This window comes from Ascidia mentula, chromosome 9, assembly GCF_947561715.1.
Source record: "Ascidia mentula chromosome 9, kaAscMent1.1, whole genome shotgun sequence".
In the NCBI taxonomy this organism is placed as follows: Eukaryota; Metazoa; Chordata; class Ascidiacea; order Phlebobranchia; family Ascidiidae; genus Ascidia; species Ascidia mentula.
Window position 1 is genome coordinate 8,158,383 of NC_138574.1, and position 19,477 is coordinate 8,177,859.

The 19,477-nt window shown below is 37.5% G+C and overlaps 4 protein-coding genes across 8 annotated transcripts; 2 read left to right on the forward strand and 2 right to left on the reverse strand.

The window, feature by feature from the left end:
• The first annotated feature begins 122 nt into the window (after window positions 1-122).
• LOC145914493 (uncharacterized) lies at window positions 123-3,355 on the forward strand. Its single transcript, XM_083002318.1, has 5 exons — window positions 123-753; window positions 1,798-2,159; window positions 2,236-2,361; window positions 2,745-2,800; window positions 3,088-3,355. The coding sequence occupies exons 1-5, from the start codon at window positions 570-572 to the stop codon at window positions 3,353-3,355; spliced, it is 996 nt and encodes a 331-aa protein (XP_082858444.1). The 5' UTR covers window positions 123-569.
• A 433-nt stretch (window positions 3,356-3,788) lies between these two features.
• On the reverse strand, window positions 3,789-5,971 carry LOC145914213 (uncharacterized). Its single transcript, XM_083002003.1, has 6 exons — window positions 5,857-5,971; window positions 5,568-5,770; window positions 5,122-5,507; window positions 4,851-4,976; window positions 4,554-4,606; window positions 3,789-4,305 (listed from the first exon to the last, which is right to left on the reverse strand). The coding sequence occupies exons 2-6, from the start codon at window positions 5,761-5,763 to the stop codon at window positions 4,038-4,040; spliced, it is 1,029 nt and encodes a 342-aa protein (XP_082858129.1). The 5' UTR covers window positions 5,764-5,770; window positions 5,857-5,971; the 3' UTR covers window positions 3,789-4,037.
• Window positions 5,972-10,782: 4,811 nt separating this feature from the next.
• On the forward strand, window positions 10,783-15,208 carry LOC145914729 (uncharacterized). Of its 2 annotated transcripts, none has more exons than XM_083002557.1 (6): window positions 10,783-11,165; window positions 12,458-12,736; window positions 13,053-13,197; window positions 13,397-13,583; window positions 13,807-13,930; window positions 14,279-15,208. In XM_083002557.1, exons 2-6 carry the CDS (start codon window positions 12,595-12,597, stop codon window positions 15,199-15,201), a joined length of 1,521 nt encoding a protein of 506 aa, XP_082858683.1. In that variant the 5' UTR covers window positions 10,783-11,165; window positions 12,458-12,594; the 3' UTR covers window positions 15,202-15,208. The 2 variants fall into 2 exon arrangements, with proteins under 2 accessions (XP_082858683.1, XP_082858684.1); XM_083002558.1 differs by lacking the exon at window positions 10,783-11,165 and adding an exon at window positions 12,039-12,150.
• On the reverse strand, window positions 15,082-19,306 carry LOC145914728 (ATP-dependent RNA helicase DDX55-like). Of its 4 annotated transcripts, none has more exons than XM_083002556.1 (15): window positions 19,126-19,306; window positions 18,918-19,055; window positions 18,509-18,668; window positions 18,229-18,388; window positions 17,802-17,913; window positions 17,536-17,737; window positions 17,385-17,478; window positions 17,177-17,269; window positions 16,956-17,082; window positions 16,695-16,857; window positions 16,313-16,439; window positions 15,975-16,143; window positions 15,709-15,780; window positions 15,478-15,553; window positions 15,082-15,219 (listed from the first exon to the last, which is right to left on the reverse strand). In XM_083002556.1, exons 1-14 carry the CDS (start codon window positions 19,219-19,221, stop codon window positions 15,479-15,481), a joined length of 1,788 nt encoding a protein of 595 aa, XP_082858682.1. In that variant the 5' UTR covers window positions 19,222-19,306; the 3' UTR covers window positions 15,082-15,219; window position 15,478. The 4 variants fall into 4 exon arrangements, 3 of the variants coding, with proteins under 3 accessions (XP_082858682.1, XP_082858680.1, XP_082858681.1); XM_083002554.1 differs by having other exon boundaries at window positions 15,972-16,143; XR_014403392.1 differs by lacking the exon at window positions 15,082-15,219 and adding an exon at window positions 15,841-15,909 and having other exon boundaries at window positions 15,532-15,553; window positions 15,972-16,143.
• Window positions 19,307-19,477: the final 171 nt, after the last annotated feature.

Below are 19,477 nucleotides of genomic sequence, written 5' to 3' on the forward strand. Positions count from 1 at the left end.
AGAACCCCTCACCTTCATAGCTGTAACGCTCCGACGAGCAAGATCACGAGAATCTGTTTTCTAAATGAGTTCTACCTTGTTACATGCAAAATTATTTGTAAACCTCTGCATAGTTTTGGACAGAAGCGTCTTAATCAGTTCCTTTCATTTTAGTGCATGCCAAACTACCAATTACCCGGAATGCAGTTAGAGTATATTAGTCTTGAGTCATATATCCATTTTAGTTTTAAAAATCAACATGTTTTTTGTTGTTTAAGAGGTCATGCAGTCCAAGGCAAGTATCGACAGTTTGACGAGGTTTTTGGTAACTGCATTGTGGCTATACAACAACATTATAAAATCATCAGCGTTGTCCGACGCTCGCAACATGACACTCTATAAATTATTTGCAAGGACTCGGAAAAGTTTTGTAATTCCTTGTTGATAATTCATCGGAAATTTACAGCAGACCCGGCGACAGAAAAAGGCCCACACAGAAGAAGGGCGGTTATTTTCAGACTTGTGGCAGTCATAAGCCTTCCTGGTCATGCTTGATTGTTTTAGTCTTCTATCTTGCTTAGGTCAACAAAATGTCAGACAGGAATGCAAGCGATAATATATCGGTTGTTGCGTTTATGTCGGGTGCGCCATACAATTACAGAAGTTGGATCTTTACTGAGATTGTGATGATTTTATCAATTGCCGTCTACATTTACGTTCTATTCAGACTTTCAAAAGGCGAGTGTGACCGTAAAAGTGCGACTAGAAATGAAGGTACCTTTGTTTCATTTAGGGTAAACAGTTTAAATAAAGTAGTAAATAAAAATAAAGTAATAAATTAAATAAATAATAAATAATCAATAAATTAAGAATTTTGTTTTGTAATTCGTATTTTCCACTGACTCAAAAGTGAGGGGCGCCTTGTTTACCATACCATACGTTCATGGACGTTTCTTGGGGTCTTGTTAAATATGGCGGAGTTGATTGATTTGTCATAACTGTCATCGACGAACCACCTTTGATGAAAACCACTTTCAAAATAAATTTTACAACACTAAAAGCAGTTTTAAAATTAAACTTTTTGTTATTCGCGGAAGATCGATTTAAAATCGTGCTACATAATTTTAACCACTTTATTATACGTTTATGGTTATTATAGTGTAGTAATTCTTATTGTGATTCACTGATTGAAATTTAACGACAAAGCCCGATCAATGTTTATACTAGTAGTACGGATGATGAACCAAGTATAGGTTCGAAACGTTTACTAAAAAATGATTAACAGCATCTTAGCTTTGGCTTTTAATTCAAAATGTTTGTACTGTTTATACAATTATAAATAAACGGAATTTTTTTCTGTTGTACCGCTACCGAAGGCCTAAATCTATTTCTGTCTGCTTACGGTTTGCTACGAATTGTGACCTAAAATCGATATGCATGCTATAAGAATCGATGCAATTCCGCGTGCCGGGACAAAATTAGACCGCAAATGTTTAAATTGTTTGTACAATTATCTAGTCAGATTTAATTTACATTCACCAATAATACTTGCTTGAAAAGAAAATTCCGTTTTAGTGTTTAGTATCATAAGTGAAAATTGAATGGATAAGTTTTTCGGTTGAAATTATTTGGCAGATTCGCAAAAATTGGTTTGGCCAAAAATATATCTTGTTTCAATTTAGAATTATTATAAAAGATAATGTTTTTACAGTGTGCTGCTACTTTGGCTTTTTTGACAGAACGTCACGGTCATTAAAAGTCAAGCCTATAATGCAAAAGTCATTGTAAGGCACATTTTAAACTTAACTTTTTGCGCAGGTTCTTTGCGATCTCTGAATGCAATTGGAATCCAGCTACAGCGGCTTTGCATCGTTACTGCAATATTAGATATTTTCTATGCGATCGCAACACAGGGGTACATGGTTGCATTCTGGCGTTCAGAGATAGCATGTGACGTCACAGTGTTGCTTGGGGCAACGTTTTACTCAACGTCACTTTTGGGTTCTTTCACTTTTCTGTGGTCCCGCCAACGAGCCCTGAATGGTAATCCCTTACTTGAACATTTGTCAACAAAGATTAACAAGGTCTTGAGCTGGACGTGTATTATCGGAATATATCTAACAATCTTGGTGCCAACAGTAACAATGTTTGCTTGGAGAAGATACGAAACAACATCCCAGGTTAAAAACTCAAAACTGTATTTTTGCACATTATTGCGCTGACAAACTGTTTTCAATCGTTTCGATCGCATTTTAGGGTTGCAAGCTGAAAGAGGAACTACTACCGACTTTCCAAAAGTGGTACATCGCCTACACCATCAGCTACTTCGCAAGTCAACTTCTGTTGTTATGGCTGTACTTGCATCCTCTGCTTAAACACAGGGTGTGTCATTGAAAATGATTTTGCAATATGTAGATGTTTTGATAGATTTATTTCTATCCTTAAGATTTCAACCCACTGGGGGTTTGTGGGCTTGCAAATAGTGTACATTGTATCATCTATCTAGCAGGTCTCATCTGTGCGACTGCTGACTGACGACAGTCTTGTTGGCTACCTACAGATCATTTCACTTTTTAGTGGTTTATAGTAGACGTCACACTAAATACGAATATACCGGAGACCAACCCATGGCTAAGCAACTGCTTGGAAACCAATAGTGTTGTTCTTTCTGTGTAAAGAGTGTGCACTATTTGCAGCCCATTTACAGATATAATAACGCATGTAAAATATTGTCGAGATATTTTCACATATATTTTTGTCTGCAGACAAACAAAGCTGGCAAAGAAGAAACTGCTTTGAAATCAAATTTAACATCAAATAGGTAAGTTTTTATACCGATTGAAATGAACAATATTAGTCATATTTTTTCTACAAGGTCATTATATTGAATATTGAATTATAAAATATATATCCATTAACGTTATAGGACTGAATACTACTCATTCTTTGGTATAATGATTATGATATGCCCCGTTCTGCTGACTTTGGTATAAATACGTTTTTATCAGAACGTCACGAAACACATACGTGACAAACCTATGCTTACTTCTAAATGGGGGCGATTATAACGTTCAAATCTTAAGAAGACGATTTTTTTGTTTTTTCAAGGATTCGAAATCAAAGAGATGTGAAATTGCAATCCTGCATCGTAAGATCAATGACAACCGCCGCTTTTTGCGTCACAAGCGATATATTGTCAGCTATCGCCGTCACTCTTATATCTAAATATAACGAACATCGCTGGACAATGCTCATTGCGCATTGTTTGAATCTCAACATCAACTTGCTGTCAATGGTCGGGTGCTTCGTCCACTGGAAAGATCTTCTATTGCCCTGTCGTGCAAAACGCGATAACAACGTATTAATTAACGCGTAATAAATGAAATCAGTTGATATCCAAAAGTATTTGTTCAATACCTTATCCGTGTCTATGCGGTTGTGACTTCCATGATGTTCACATTAACAAATATCAGCCTTTTACTGCAATATAGCGCGTGGTCGACAGCCAGTCTATAGTATTTTATGGTTGGAGCAATGGAGATTCGGTTTGCATCTGAAAGTGAACCACATCTAATTCTTCTATTCATAGCTTGCATGATCCCGAGTAACTAAGTGTTAATTATGAATGACGTATAGATCAACAGCATATTTATTGAAAAGTGAATACGTTTTTGAGATTTTACCTCAGAAATCACACGTAAGCTGAAAATAGTACAGACATGCTGTGGTACAAATCTGATTATTTGAGGCCCTGCCTGTTTTACAGGAAAATTATAACACATCTAATTAGCATAAAACACTTATGACAATGAATAATGTACATATTTTTAGTAAGCTTGCAGCGTTTTAGTAAGCTTGCTGAACAGTGAACATAAGTGACAATGCCCAAATATACATTTGAGTACCATGTATAAACTACAACATAGCACACAATACATAATGGGTCTACCTACAGCCCGCAACCTGTTTTACAATTATATAGTCCTTATTTTAACCAATTTCATTGGTTTACATAAAAAGAAACGTGCAATTGTGATTCAAATGGAATAAATTGACAATTACAGGTTGTGTGTTGGATTATCATTTGGTTTTGGGCAATAAGGGAAAAGAAGTTCTCGCCAGTAGACAAAGCATCCAATCATCGAAAGCAAATTGATGTTAAGGTTAATACAATGTGGTATAAGCAACGTCCAACGTTGGTGGTTCGATTTTGATATCAATGTGACAGCAATGGCTGAAAAAATGTCGCTTGTAATGCAACAGGCAGCAGCAATCGTTGACTTCACAATACAAGACTGGAACTTTTTCCCTTGATGAAGTTGATTCCTAAAACAAATTTAAATTTATTGACAAATATTTGTGAGAGCCGATCATGGTCTAGAGGCTGAGAGTAGTCCATATGGTTATCTGAAGAGATATACTGCAATCTCGTGTAACGCTGGAGACCATGTAACATGTCTCTTTAATAAAGATCACAAGGCGAGACGAAATATGAAACTTAGTAAAAGCGTTTAATTAGAAACGTAGATTGCAACTTCACTATTATATTATAGACCCAACCACACATAACGTACATAGGAAACAAGTTTGATTCCCGGTGGGTTTTGGCCATTGCCTCAATCCTTCTCTGAAACAATGAGAAAACGGTATTATTGTTTATAACTTGATGCAAAAAAAGAAAACCAAACGTTAAATCCTGTAATAGATATTAGAGATCAGAGACGCTACATTGTGTCAACGCGCTGAGATGCTGAGATTACTGAGAGGCTACACAATTATGTAGCCTAAACACGGTGTCGTTGGACAAGCAAAGCCACGTTTTCCTGATGGCTAATCGGGATTGCATGTACGAGAGTTTGCAACATAAATACCTTATTCTTAAGCAACGGATCAATATAAAGCCATCCCAAAAGTAATTGGCTGATGAAGTAACCAATGGTGTAAGTGAGGTACCAGTTTTGAAAAAGTGTATGGAGGTGATTTTTTAGTTTGCATTCCTGAAAGGACATTCAGGTAAAATCAGTTCTGAATACAACCCGTTTACCAATTTTTTTTTTATTCTTGTGATGTACGAACATTTGAAAATCTATGTCCCATGCCAAAAACATTTTCAATTCATAGCGTAGAACAACCATAAAATACCTGTTGCTCTACATTGTATCTTCTCCACAAAAGCATTGATCCCGCAGGTACTAGAAGTATCAGGTACGTAGAAATAATGCTGATCCAACTCAAAACCCGATTAGCCATGCTCAAAGAAGCTTTCAGAAGGGGATTTGCGTACAAGCAACGTTGGCGGCACCAGAGAAATGTAAATGTGCCGAGCAGAGAAAAACAGTAGGCAATTACACCCAGCATAACAACATAGTCACAGAATACCGGGGACGGTTGTAAAGGAATCATGTACACTTGGCTTACAATGATATGGAAAAGATCAAAGATGACTGTGAAAATGCAAACTCGATGCAGGTGAATGCCACGTATTTGGGGCTTCTTTGCGGCTAAACCAAATGGTTGCAAAACTGGCCCTAAAATGAATTTTGAAACCATTTTTACAACTATCAAATCTGTTTTCGATGTAAACATACCTTTGCAACGGTTGCAAACTTTCTCACGTGTCGAACCAGTTCTAACAAGTCGAAACAGTACAAATAAGCACAAGACGACCGAGAATATTATTATCATTTCTGTAAAAATCCAGCTCCAATCGTTGTATTTTACATAGATTTTTGGCAAATAAGTAGGACCGGGAAAGGCAACGGTGGAATCTATTGTTCCATTCATAGTTGCTCTATAATTCAACACAAAGCAGCAAAATTGTTAGACCTATTAATTAATCTCATAACATTATTCAATATCAATAATTACTTTTCTTACCTTTTTATAGTTAAGCTCCCTTACTTATTTTGAACCACATTTAAGGAAACGCGCTGTTACCTTTCTGTACGCTTCCAACTGATGAATGCATTCGCTGACGTTTCTTTTTAATAAAATCATTTCCACTAAACGTTGCGATTGCTTCAACATATAAAGAGTACTGTGTGAGAGAGAGACAATAACATTGGAGGATACAAAAAACGGTCCCACTCTGTTCGCTGTCAATTTTGACGGGAACAACGTGTGTCATAAAAGGCAGTTCCTAATTCCTTCAGTTCTTAAAATGCCACACTGGCGCGATTCACGTTTCTTTGTTTATTTTACGTGACACTTGATTGAACGGTCGAGCAGATCTACACTGGAATGATGCACTTCCTTCCCCTAGTTTACCTGGAAAACGTTGCCGTTGAATTGACAATTCCTGCATCATCTGTCTTACATTTCGTACTCTCTCTCCAAATATATTGGTGCCGAATATACATGTTTTTGCTTTTATCAATTTATTTTATCGTAGGCTTAAATTGAAGTGTTCATAGCATTCTTTGTATCCATGAATTAAATTTTCATTTTAATATTTCATGTAATTTTACACTCAATATTTTACAGCAAGGCCAAGCGAATTTTGGGAGAACAGAATAAAAACATGAAGTATATCTCCGAACCAACTGTAAGACTCTTCGTGACAAAAGTAAAATAACGTAGAATTACTATTAGTAGCCATTAGCAACAATTGTTCTTATTATGCCAGGAAATAACATTCTGCTCAGAAGTAAGGTGACATCACACCAGAAACACGTTATTATCATCGCTATGCTCCAAACTTGGCACATCACGCAGCACTTGTAGCTGCTGTATCCTCATTTGTTTTGGAGCAACACGGAAAAACAAGTTCTCTCCAGTGGACAAAACATCCAACCATGGAGAGCAAGTTGATGGTAAGGTTTATGCTGTGTGGTATAAGCAGTGTCCAACGATGCCGGTTAGATCGAGATATTAATGTCACTGCGACTGAGGAAACCACGTCGCTTATTACACAGCATGCGGCTGTAGTCACCGACTTCACAATGCACGATCTGAATTTCGCATTTTGTTGGTCCAGGGCCCTACAATACACGTTATGATAAGTGTAAGAATTTATATTTTTCTCAGATGTAATTGTTTCTATATTAAACTAGCCAACTATAAAGAAATTATTGCAACTGCATTTAAGAAACATTTGTCGATAGCTCAACAACAGCACATGGAATATATGGTCTAAAATATGTTTAAATGAGATTTGCCATCAAAAAAACAGAACTTACGTTGAAGACAACTTTGGCACCAGGTGATTTCTTCCCATAGCTTTCTTCCTTCTCTGTGACAACATAGAAATAATATTACTAAAGCAAATTAAAATCATAATAACAAACCTTGTGTTCAAGCAAAGGATGAACATAAAGCCACCCCAATAAAAGTTGACTGGCAAAATAACCAACAGTATAAACGAGATACCACTTTTGAAATGTTGAATGAAGTTGGCTTTTAAATTTGCACTCCTGCAATGGTAAAGTAACATCAAGGCACTTAAATCTACGGTAGGAAGCTTTTAATAAGTTATATAGTTATTTCAAATCAAGAGGACATAGTTTACAAACCTTTAAAAATGGTGGCAACTAATTAGATTTTTAATGTTTTTCAAACATTAAAATGGTGGCAACTAATTACATTCATGGTTTTGCTGATAAAAGGCCCATGATGACAAATCCACGTCGCAATTGCATGAATGGCTGGTGGTAATGTGTCATTAAAAATATCGGTCCCATTTAACTGCTGATATCCCACCGGCCAGTCATATGATACTGGGCTGTAACGTTAAACCTAGCCTTTGTATCAGGAGTTAATTTACTTTCCATTTTATCCAATTTAGACATTGCTATTTATAATATTTTTAACTGTTTGACAGCCGCTGAATGTGCAGCGCTGTTGACGACTGGTTGCCGGCTGTTAATTTTATGCATCGACCATATGATGTGTAAACATACCTTATCACCATAACAAGTATCACAAATGTTTCAAACCTGACGCACAACTTCATATCTTCTCCACACAAGCATTGAAATAGCAGGAACCAAAACAGTCAGATAGATGCCGGCGATGCTAATCCAACTTACAACTTGATTGAACTTGGTCGACAAATGTTTAAGGAATTGGTTGGAGTAAAGGGCGCGTTGGCGGCACCATAGAAATGTAAAAGTACAAAGCAGGGACGAAGAGTAAAAAATTACCCCCAACATTACGACGCAGTCGCAGAAGTGTGAAGATGGACTAAATGTAATCATATAGGATTGTGACGAAATAGCTTGGAGAAGATCAAAGACAGCCGTGGCAATGCAAATTCGTTGGAGTCGAATTCCATCAGTGTTTTGTCTTTTCGGCTTGGCATCTGTTTGCAACACGTATTATTTACTTACCTTGTTTTTAATGATAACACTATTACAGAGTCAATTTCAAAATAAAATCAAACTCATTTTAAATAACTCTTCAACTAACAATGGCAAGTTTGCATGAGTTAACCTTATTTCTCATTGTGTTTATAGTTCAAGTTTTTAAAACAGCTCTATTGCATGAAACTCAAACTAAACAGTAATACAACATAGGTAACATGTCATCAAAAGTCAATGGCAACATTTTGTTTAATTCTGCTCTCGTTAGTCGAAATAGCACGTTAGCTGAAATAAACTACACGTTTGGTCTTATTGATATTAATTTTTTTGCAGCTGTAAAATACCTTTGACACATTTGAAAATCCTTCCACTGTAAATTTCATCTTCCACAAGTCGAAATAATATATAGCAGAAGATGGCAGTGGAAACTAGCATGACAAATTCAGTAAGAATCCAAGACCAATCCACATACTTCACTGGCACTCCTGGATTACTAGTGACATTAGAAACTACATTAATAAAGTGATTGGTGCCATTCATTGTTCCTGTTTGACAGAAAATGATTTTAAACTTCACGAGTGCACTCGTCTGTGTCAATACTACCTCAACCCTTCAAGGTACACGACTGATACGAGCATACAACGTACATTCATGAAGATAGATAGTGACCACACGTATTTGTATTGAAAGATCAATATAAATTTGATTGGTCGACAGAAATACTCATATAAGTGCAGATACCCAGTGTTTTTCACCAAACATTCGAACAAAGACCCACTCTCTAAACAACATATCATTGAGTTAGAAAGTACTCCTCTTCAAACTATGTATTATTACTTATCTATAATGCGCTTTTTCAGGATCGTTTATACAAACGCAGTTAAACGATTATGAAATGTCAAGTTTATTTACTTTGCATTAAATTACAAATGACAACAAAAGGACTTCCCCTGTTTCGCACAAACACTTTGCAATGCGAAGCTTTTTCTGACGTTGAAATGTTTCTATATTCACCCTACTTATAGATCAAAACTTTCTCCAGTCATCCACCAGAGTATTTTTACAGTATTTATACCTCGAACTGGGTCCTATTGTGAAGCACCTTGCTTACGAGAGATAACGATTTGTTACGCAAACAAACGTTTCTTGTCGTCTCTCGAGATCCTAGCTTGGCCACCAACAGCGGGTTTACATTGCAATTTAACGGCTATACTTCATGTGACGGGCACGTTTTACATTTAAAGGGGACAAGCGATAGGTTTTTAATGATCTCGTGCATCTCAGCACATGCACTTCCTAAACCTCATGGTTGGCCAAAGGCAAGCAGCTTCACCAAATTGTGTCATTCATGCAATTATCTACAGCACATATCAATATAACCATGACACACATTTCCAACCTGTAAAATTGTCGCAGGCAAAGAGTGGTTTGATTTTTAATAATACTGGTGTTTATACTATTTTCTTGGCGAGCTACATTGTAATTAAATTATGCAAAATATGTTTTGTTAAATTATATATGCAAGTTTAGTCATCATTGCAAGCCTTCAAGAAAATTTGACCTATTATGTAACAACCGTCCGATAGATTTTGCCGTACCACGACTGGATGATACATATCAGTTTGGGTGACATTGATACTACTTTGTTTGTGACTATAACATTTGAATACCAGGGCAATAAGCAGTTTATTCGGGTCATTGACTACACTTGAATGACCTAAGGGTCCTTTCAGCAAAATAACGCAGCCGCAATAACAGCGCATCAGAAGAGTTCCAAGTAATTAGACATACCCACTTACAAAGGGGGATTAACGAGAAAACGAAAGTTTTCAGCTGAAGTTTGAGCGTCCGAGCTGGTAGCAAGCCGCTCAAGTGTTGATAAATCGGGTCCTTGAAAGCCCGGGCCACGCGCTTCGGCCTCATTCCATACATTTGTCAACACGGTCACTGTACTTTACACACACAGGTATCACTGTAAACAATTGCCCGGCTTGTCGCCCGCTGTTCGGCCCTTTTGTGACGTATACACATTGTTGTGTCACAATAAGTTTCTCGGAGCTCCTCTGGGGGTGGATTTTGAATGCGGATAATCGGATTAGGTAGATCACGATTTTAATGTCATTCCGGGATGTCATAAAAAGTCACCCCTAGAAAACATTACAACTGAAAGCCTGTGCATGGTGGGTGGCGAAAGAAGTAAGATTTGGAGCAGGCTATATCCAAATTAAATTAACGTACTGATTAAAGTTTGAGCACCCAGTGGAAGCTGTAACACGATAGTGGAGCTATGTGCTGATGTTGCGACTAAATCTCATTACGTCGCAAAGCCACAATCAAACTATATCAAATATCAACCGGACATAACACTGTGACACATGCGACCTATACTCAGAAGAAACAATATATATATATACCCAGTTAACTGCAGTAGCCAGTAGAGCCTTAACATGGCTCTTATTTGGACTGGTTTCCTTGACGATGACAACTTGGTCTGCCGCCCGCTGGTAATGTAGAATTTACGAGCCGTCAGGTAGTGCTTGTATTGTAGCACCTACATTAGGCCGCATCGTCCAAGTTACTTTGCCGTTAGTGGGGATTTATTGTCGGTTAAGCAAAGAGAGCGAACGTTACGCAGACATCAAACACAGCAAAATGAAAAGTGTCGTTTGTGGAGCTTGTGCTGCTATTTTACTTTCAGGCAAGTGCAAACTTGACAACGCGATTCGATAAGGTTGATCGATGTGAAAAAATTGACTGAGAATATCTCTGCGTTTAGCGTCAGTTGTGTGGATTTTAAATATAAGAACAAGAATGCACTGGATCTGAAATGAGCAAGAAAAATTTTGTTTGTTGGAGCAACACACACTTTGTCAAGACACTTACATGGTAAGAAATTTTAATTATCATTGCATGATATAAGTATAAAGAATAATAAGGTGCCATTGTAACATAATCAGCAAAATATGACTTAAACTGAGTTACGTTCTAAAAGTATGCCAGACAAAGTTATTAGGATTCGAGTCCCACTCGTTCATCTTTTAAAGAATGTTGACGTTAGTGCAATGAACATACAGTAAACATTCAGTTGATTCGTATTGTTTGATAAATAATTTATGTTGTTTGTGTTCGCAAAGCGTGGCAAATTATTAATACTTTGCTTGTCAGCTTTACAAACGTAACAGCGATTAAAATGCGTCATGACAGATGATCTCTCAGCGAGTCATCGACCAGTTTGTCCTTCAACACTCCTTGAAGCAATCATATAAATGTAGACATGAACCACGCATAGACATTATGTGTTATGCAGCAGGTTATGGGCATAAGTTTGACAGATAAACAAGTATATTCTTGGCGATCTGTAGGAGAGTTCATATTACGTTCCCGTTGGTATTTGTAAGATTTTCGCCGTGGCGGAAATTTGATAGCAACAACAAACCTGGCATGTTTGTCATACGGAACAAACACAGATGAATATGTTGTGGAGATTCTATACATAGAAGGGTGTTTTATTGCAAATCGACGTAAGGGTAGTTTCAAGCAGGTGTGAGTCAGGGCCTTAGAATATGTTAATAACGTGAAACAATACCAAGGTTGTACCGCAAGTGCCCATGGGAATTTAAGCTGCATGACATCACCAAAACGCAACCAGAGAATAAAGCAGATTTTAAAAAGAAAGTGTTTAGAATGTAGAAAGTGCTGCCTCAATAATGTTTTTGTTACCAAGGGAAGTATCGAGCCTGTAATTTAGCTTTGTCGGTCCCATATTATATTGGGTAATGTCTCGTGGTGAAGTGGCATCCTGTTATAGAGGACCCGAGATACCTAGTACACCTCCGCCACCAAAAAGTCACTTTCGTGCGCAACGTTTAAGGTACAAAAAAGGGTTTATACAAAAATAAGATCAAGTGGATTTTTAGTTATTTAACAAAAGTTCCGGTGGATAAACAATGCACTTCTCTAGTTGTAAACTGAATATAGGTTTATAAGTTCATACATCAAAGAATACATATCAAAAGAGGAAAGCATTCAATGTGAAATTGCCTAAGTGCAGTGTGTGTGCGTAATTACACAAAACCACCATCTTTTAATTAACTTTCGTCTTCCTGTAAACGTTAGCAGACTGCGTGTGTCAATCACATAATAAACGTAACGTAATGACATCCTGATGCTTTTATTAGATTTCGGCAGCAACTGCGACAGGGCCAAGAAGCAGAAAGTCAACATCAGCAATAAACACGACTTCGACACAAACTTTTACCGACAGTAAACACAACATGAATTCAACGTGAAAACATTCCTACATTTATAACGCGTCATGCCGGAGCCAGACAGATTGGAGAAGCTTATCGAGCAGAGAAAACAACAAGAGCGCAAGAATGACAAACTGCGAGTACATAAAAACAAGATTGAAAACGACCGGTTAAAAGCCCAGTCCGCCTACTTCGAATGGTACAAAGGTAAACAGTTAAATGTTTCTGGTCTACATATGAGTTCTAACACGTTCGCACCAATTCCATGACACCAACACGGAAATTTTCGGTATTTTTGCGGCATTTAATATGTACAGTAAAATGTATATTAAGTTATGTTTAAGTGTGCTTATTAACAAAAGCCATATATGGCTAGAGCTATAATAACACATCAAAAGCCCTTGAAGTGGAATGATTTGCGCGTGTACTCTTTCACTGGAACTTCCGTATCAGGAAAAGCATATTTGTTGCATTAATGATTTGCACAAGTGTTTTGTCCTTTTACTAACGTGGCTTATTGCAGAACTTCGCCAACGAGAGTTCGAGTCCAAGGAGGGAGTCTACATGCGGAAGTTGGAACGAATTTACGATCGGCAGTTGCAGATAGAAGAGGGAAGAAGAAGAGAAGAAGAAAAAAAGGAAGAGAAACGGGCAATTATACTGGAGAGGTGCGGATAAATTAAACCACCTACATATTATCGCAAACAATATCCTCACCGAAATCCTGCTCATATTGCTTATTTATGCCTTCACACCTTTTCGTTTTACCCTATAATTGTTTAGCGAACTTTTCCAAGTGCTTGATTCTCAAAATCAGTTATTTTTAGAACAAAACAAATTGCAAAACAGTTTTGTTTATTTGCTTAGGAGAGCAAGTCTGGTACAAAGTGCCGAAACACAGGAACGTGAAACAAGGAAGCAAATGCATGGAATCAAGCAGGAAAGAGTGAAGTCTTTCATGAGCAAGGCACGAATGCTCAGCACAGGTTACCGTGACAACGACCCACCCCAAGCTTACTACAAACGAAACGGAATCGTCCCTCCAGATCGATTCGTAAGCAAAAATATTTTATCGTTTTATTTGATGCAAAACATAGCATCGTGGTGAAACTAAAAGTCTGGTTGCTTTTTACGACTTGACAATGTTGTTAAACCGTTCATACAATAGTGTGAATTGTCAATACATCACTAAAGATTTCCAGAACAGTCATATGGGGTTAAGCATTACTCCTTTCAGCATAGTGTAGGAAACATAATCGGTATTTTTATTCCGTCAGGTGACGCCAGAGATGAGTGCTAACGCACAAGCGTCGTTTGGTGGAGGATCGAGACCTCCAGCATCATCAGAGCACCTTTACAAACAAAAACTACTACCTCGAGAAACGCCATACGGAATTACAGGTGAAAGCAAAGCATTAACTTGCAGAGTTGGTATTTTTTGTTACTTGGTAGAACTCCCTTTCCTCCAATTTTTGGATTTGTTAAAAAAATGTTTGCCTTACTTCGATTTATAAGAAACCGATTCCTTAATTTTTTTTCTGACAAGTAAAATTGGCAAATCGGCACCAGTTTTGAACTGTGTCTTGGGACATTACACTTACGGAAAAGTCAGCAAACGATGCTTCCGGTTTAGCACATACATTTTTTGCCCTTAAAAACAAATTTATAAACCATTCACCACTGCACAACATTAATGATGTTATTAAAATTTCGCAATAATGTGGCTTGACAAGGACGTTGTTATTTCAGTGACTGATCACCTGATACGTGACAGCGCACGTAGTCGAACTGACAGCGCTTTTTCCCGCTCTGACCGCCTGTCAGTCACAACACTTGACGATGACGTCATAAACAGTGATGACGAATTGATTGACGAGGTCATTCGCGTACAAGTTAAACTACGACCAAGTACCGCCCCCGGAAAGCGGAAAGTCAAGGGCGAAGCAGCAAAATTGTTGAAAAGCGGGGTAATAACACAGTTGTCCAATGATGACCAAAGTGAAGTTTGTGAAAGCAATGGTGGTGAAGGCGAGATAGAACAGCGTCCTTCTACTGCCATGGCAACAGTTCGCTTCACTGAAGAAAGCAAGGAGAAGGCAGCTGGCCGTCAGAAGTCATCGAATTCGACAAATGCGCGTCGGCGAGGTAGTCTTCGTCCACAAAGCATGATGATGTTCCGTAGGAGGTCGCAGTCCAGTGCCAGCTCTGCGGCGACACAAGGCGGAAGGCGCTCAGCCTCGGCAACGCCCAGAGGACAGCAACGAGGGGGGCACGGACAGCAGCAGTTGATGTCGAATGCCGAACAAGAGCGAATACGCAGGAAGATGCGCGAAAAAGCATTGTGCCTCGAATCTGAGCGCATTAACCGAGCTTTTATAGCTGAGACTGGACTGACTCCAAGAAGTAGACGATTGGCAAGTGCATCACCGCGTCTGGTCACAAGAATTTCGGCGTGGCGGGCAGTGACTAAGGAAGAACCTCAGGTAGATTTAGCGAACTCGAAACGACGTCGTTCGGTCGAACATAGAGAGGCCATGCTCAAGTATGTGAAACGCTGTCAACGCGGGGCCATTATGGGGGATTCTCTCGAAGCACAACACATCCTACTCAGCACCACCCAGCGACAACTGGCGAGTTTGCAGACCGAAGTTAATGAGTTCGTTGGGAATTGATGAGAGAATGCTGAAGGCCTGCAAAGGATTTTATAGCGTTATTATATCGCGCTTTTAGAGATTATTGCGATACGAAATACAGCACCATCCTTACAACAAAGATATTTCAAAGTTTTCAATTATTTAATGTAACCGAGATGTTATGTCTGGAATGTGATATTTTTAATATATATAGGTCTATAACAAAGACGTTTGTCCGTAACTGTAAATTCGAATTCTGTAACTGATTGTGTGAATCTTTAAACACGCTTAAACGTAATGATTAAAACAAAAAACCTCAGGATAAATTTATTTCGCTTTCCAGTTTTCCCTCCTCGTTTTCAATTTCTTCGTCATATTCTTCCTTGCTGATCTGCAGACACATTTTATGTCAGTTGTGTTAACAGTAAACTTAGAATCCTCACAAATAAAAGTTTCAACATTGCTTCGTCCATTGCATAAACGAGTTTGAAAGGTAGGTTATACTGCATGTTAATTTAGGATTTTCTTTTATTTCGTTTCACGAACCTTTTTGTTATTAAGCTTTTTCACAATTTGCGCATCTTTTCTCAATTCTTCCATTTCGTCGTCGTTCAGAGTCTGGAAAATATATCATTACATAGAACATAGTGTTAACGAAAGGCGAGGCGCTAACATCACCAATCATAAGGCAACCAGTGTTGCATGAAGATTAGGGTTTGTCATGGCTTTGCTTGTCGGTTATGTGGACTGAAACGAAAAAATTTCCATGCGAATATCTGCAATTTGGGATAAACGATATATTGACTAACCACTTTTTCTTTTCTTTGTTTGCGCTTTAGTTTCTTCAGTTTCCTATTTTCTTTTTTCTGTTTGGTTTCTGTCCATGCTTTTGCTTTCTTACTCAAATATTTGGGACGCACTTCGTCAGAATTTGCTCTTTTCTTCAATTCTTCTTGTCTCTGCTTCTCTCGGATTTGATCTCTACCAATAAGCTTTGCAATAAATTACAGTTGTATAACACACAATAGCGGGTTATTTTTTAATCGGATACTGGAATCGAGAAAAATTGTGAAATGTAGTTTTGATCCAATCGTTTATAATTCTTTTAAATTACACATAAATGTCCCAATTACAAAAAAAACATACATACTTGTAGGTAATTGAACGTGTGTCTACGTCTGCTTCCACAAATCCACTGATTTTCTTGTTTTTAAGTTCTGGCATTCTCGGTAGACGCAAAAGTCCAAATCCTGTTGCAAGCTCTCCAAGTTGAAGATCTATTAAAGAAACTAATTTGTCAGTGCGTACGGAGAAGGGATATGTCAATGTCGCGAAATCAAACAAATTATGAGAGTAATTATAGCATGTTCAGCAACAGCATTTTACAATCAAATACATGACTGACAAGTTTTTGTCTGCTTTGTTACTGATTAAGGATCGATATGCAAGCGGTATGCGGTACAAAAAATTGAAAACAACGTAAGGATACATGAAAAACAGTCTGCACATTAAACAAACTTGGTTTAAAACACCTTTCATCCTGAATATAAGATTGCACTCATGTTTTGCATAAGCTTGCACGAACGATACAAAAGCCCGTGTCCCTCTTTCCATCATTGCTCGGTCGTCTATCGAAATAGAGCGAAGTTTTGAGAGCCAGCTCTCTTGTTTGGCATCGGCGTCGGCTGGAAACTCCTAGGCATAATAATTAGTGTCCGCAGGCATCTTTATACATTGAAATAGGTAAAAAAAACTATGACAAGTTAACTTGAATGGTAAAGGAGGAAACTTACAACCATGGGTGCTTTTTGGTTTATTTCAATAAAGTCAACATAGGAAGATTCATTTTCATAGAGAAATATCAACGCATTTCCCTTTCGTCCGACGCGGGCAGTTCGACCACATCGATGGACAAATGCACTAAAGTTATGAATAGTTAATTACCTGTTATATGAACATAGTCTGGTTTAAAATTTCTTTCACAAAATTGTTAGTTACAACAAATAGGTTTCACCTTGCATTGCTTGGAGGATCATACTGAAGCACCCAGTCAACATCAGGGATATCAACACCCCTTGCCATGACATCCGTACAGATTAAAATTCCACTAGATCAAAATATTTTATTAATAAGGAAGCACATTATTCTTACTCAATATTTAAAACAAAACAAATATTTGAATAATTTATTTACTTTTTGTTTTTGTAAATAACAAAACAAACCTTTCAATTTGACGGAATTTGCTAAATATTTGCAGTCGTCTTTTTTTTACTTTGCCATGAAGCAGTAATACATTCCATTTTGTTCCCAAGATATCTAAAGGAAATGCTTCGTGAGTTTGTCACAAAAACATAGTCAATAACAAACACAAACCTTTTAAGGCTCTTCCAAAATACTCTACACTTGCACAAGTCGAAAAAAACACAAGAATCTTGGCGTCACATTGTTTTGTAATAAAACTCATTAGTTGAGGAAATTTCTGTGAGGTTGCACATATCAGGTATTGGTTTACTAAAGACGAAGGAGTTTTGACACTTTCCACTTCTGCATCTGAGGCAAGCACTTGTCCTTTTTTCTTGAAAAGTAATTACTAAACTTAGAACAAAGGTTTATTGTTATAGGGTAGTATAATAACGTACTTCTTTGACAACAATTTTGACAGGATTTCGCATTCCAGCTTTAATGAGTAGTTCAACCTCATTAGTTTGAGTAGCACTGAATAAACCTGTTCTTCGCTGTTTCGGCAAATATCTACAACAACAGCACTAATTAGATGGTGTGCTCTAGAAGTTTTTTCACCAGGGAGGAAAATGTATTTTCTATGTGCTGTTTGTTTCCAGTGGCCCATCCTTATAAGTAAGTGTTTGTTTCCCTTTTCCACAGAAGGACAAATGCCCCACCTTGCCACACAAATGTTACTTCCATTATGACATGGTACTGTCTTCACATTATTAGATACCAATATACAAATATATAATGCATAATATTTTAGATTTCTTCAAACAAGCAACTACTTCTTGTTTGAAATAGGATTGTTGCTATGTAGGTTTTCATAACCCAACATACCTCATAATGTTAGTGATAGTTTTATGAAATCCCATATCAAGCAATCGGTCAGCTTCATCTAGTATCAAGATTTCCAAAGCTTTTATCCCAACTTGCATTTGTTGGCAGCTTTCAAGGGCATAACTAATTCTACCAGGAGTTCCAACTAAAATTTGGGCCCCTGTGAAACATCATTTTATTGCTCAAATAAAGTTGGTAATTTATAAAACAGGGGACAAAAAGCTATTAAAATATAGAATTTAAAAAAGGTTTGGCAATAACTCTCATCACTTGTTCAAACCTTGACTAATAAACTTGGAAACATCTTTATCAATGCTTCCAGTGCCACCAATACACAACATAGTTTGAAAAGGACATTTTTCAGGATGATAGAAACATTTCAGTACTTCAAATATCTGACTTGCCAGTTCTCGAGTGGGGCTCACAATAACCGCTCCAATCTACGAATAATTCATATCTAACATATTGTTATATATATACCTCAAAATATATATATCATGTTTGTCAGGCTGGGGTTAGGTTTAACCCTGCCTAAATTTCAATCCTTGCCAACTGGGAAAACCCTGTCAATCTTTAAATATTTAAAGGAACACTAGTGTAGCTTAAGTGTAAATAACACTCTTTTAATTGGTCTATTGTAAAAAAGAAACACTTATAGCAAACTTTTGATTACTGAGACAGATAGCAACCTGGTGGGATTTTAGACTGTCTTTGCAGTTGCATAACATTTCCAGAAGTGGAATGACAAATGCAAGGGTTTTTCCACTTCCAGTGACAGCCTCCACACAAACATCCTTGTTTTTCAAAAACGTTGGAATGGTAGCTACCTGCAACAATTTACAAGAAAAACACAAAATATATTGTAGGCCTACTTAAACTTTGTTCTTGGGGCTTTACCTGGACTGGGGTCATCGATGTGAATTCTAGATTGTCAACAACGTCAAGTACGTGCTTGCTGAGATGGGGGCATACAGTTTTCCATTTTGAATTCATTTTTCTCCTGCCGTATAGTGCATATGGCGACGCATAAAATTTATTCCGTGCAACAAAGATTCGTTCAAAAATTAGTTGTGCAACGTGCAAGTAGTGTGTTAAACGGGACTTTCCCCAAAACAAAGGAGAACAATAGAAATAAATTGATCATTTATTGGGTGCCTCTAAAATGCCCTACAATTGTATTCTTGTAGCCATTGTAGCATAGTATACTACTAAGAGTATACTATGATTGGAGGCATTGTAGTCATTGTAG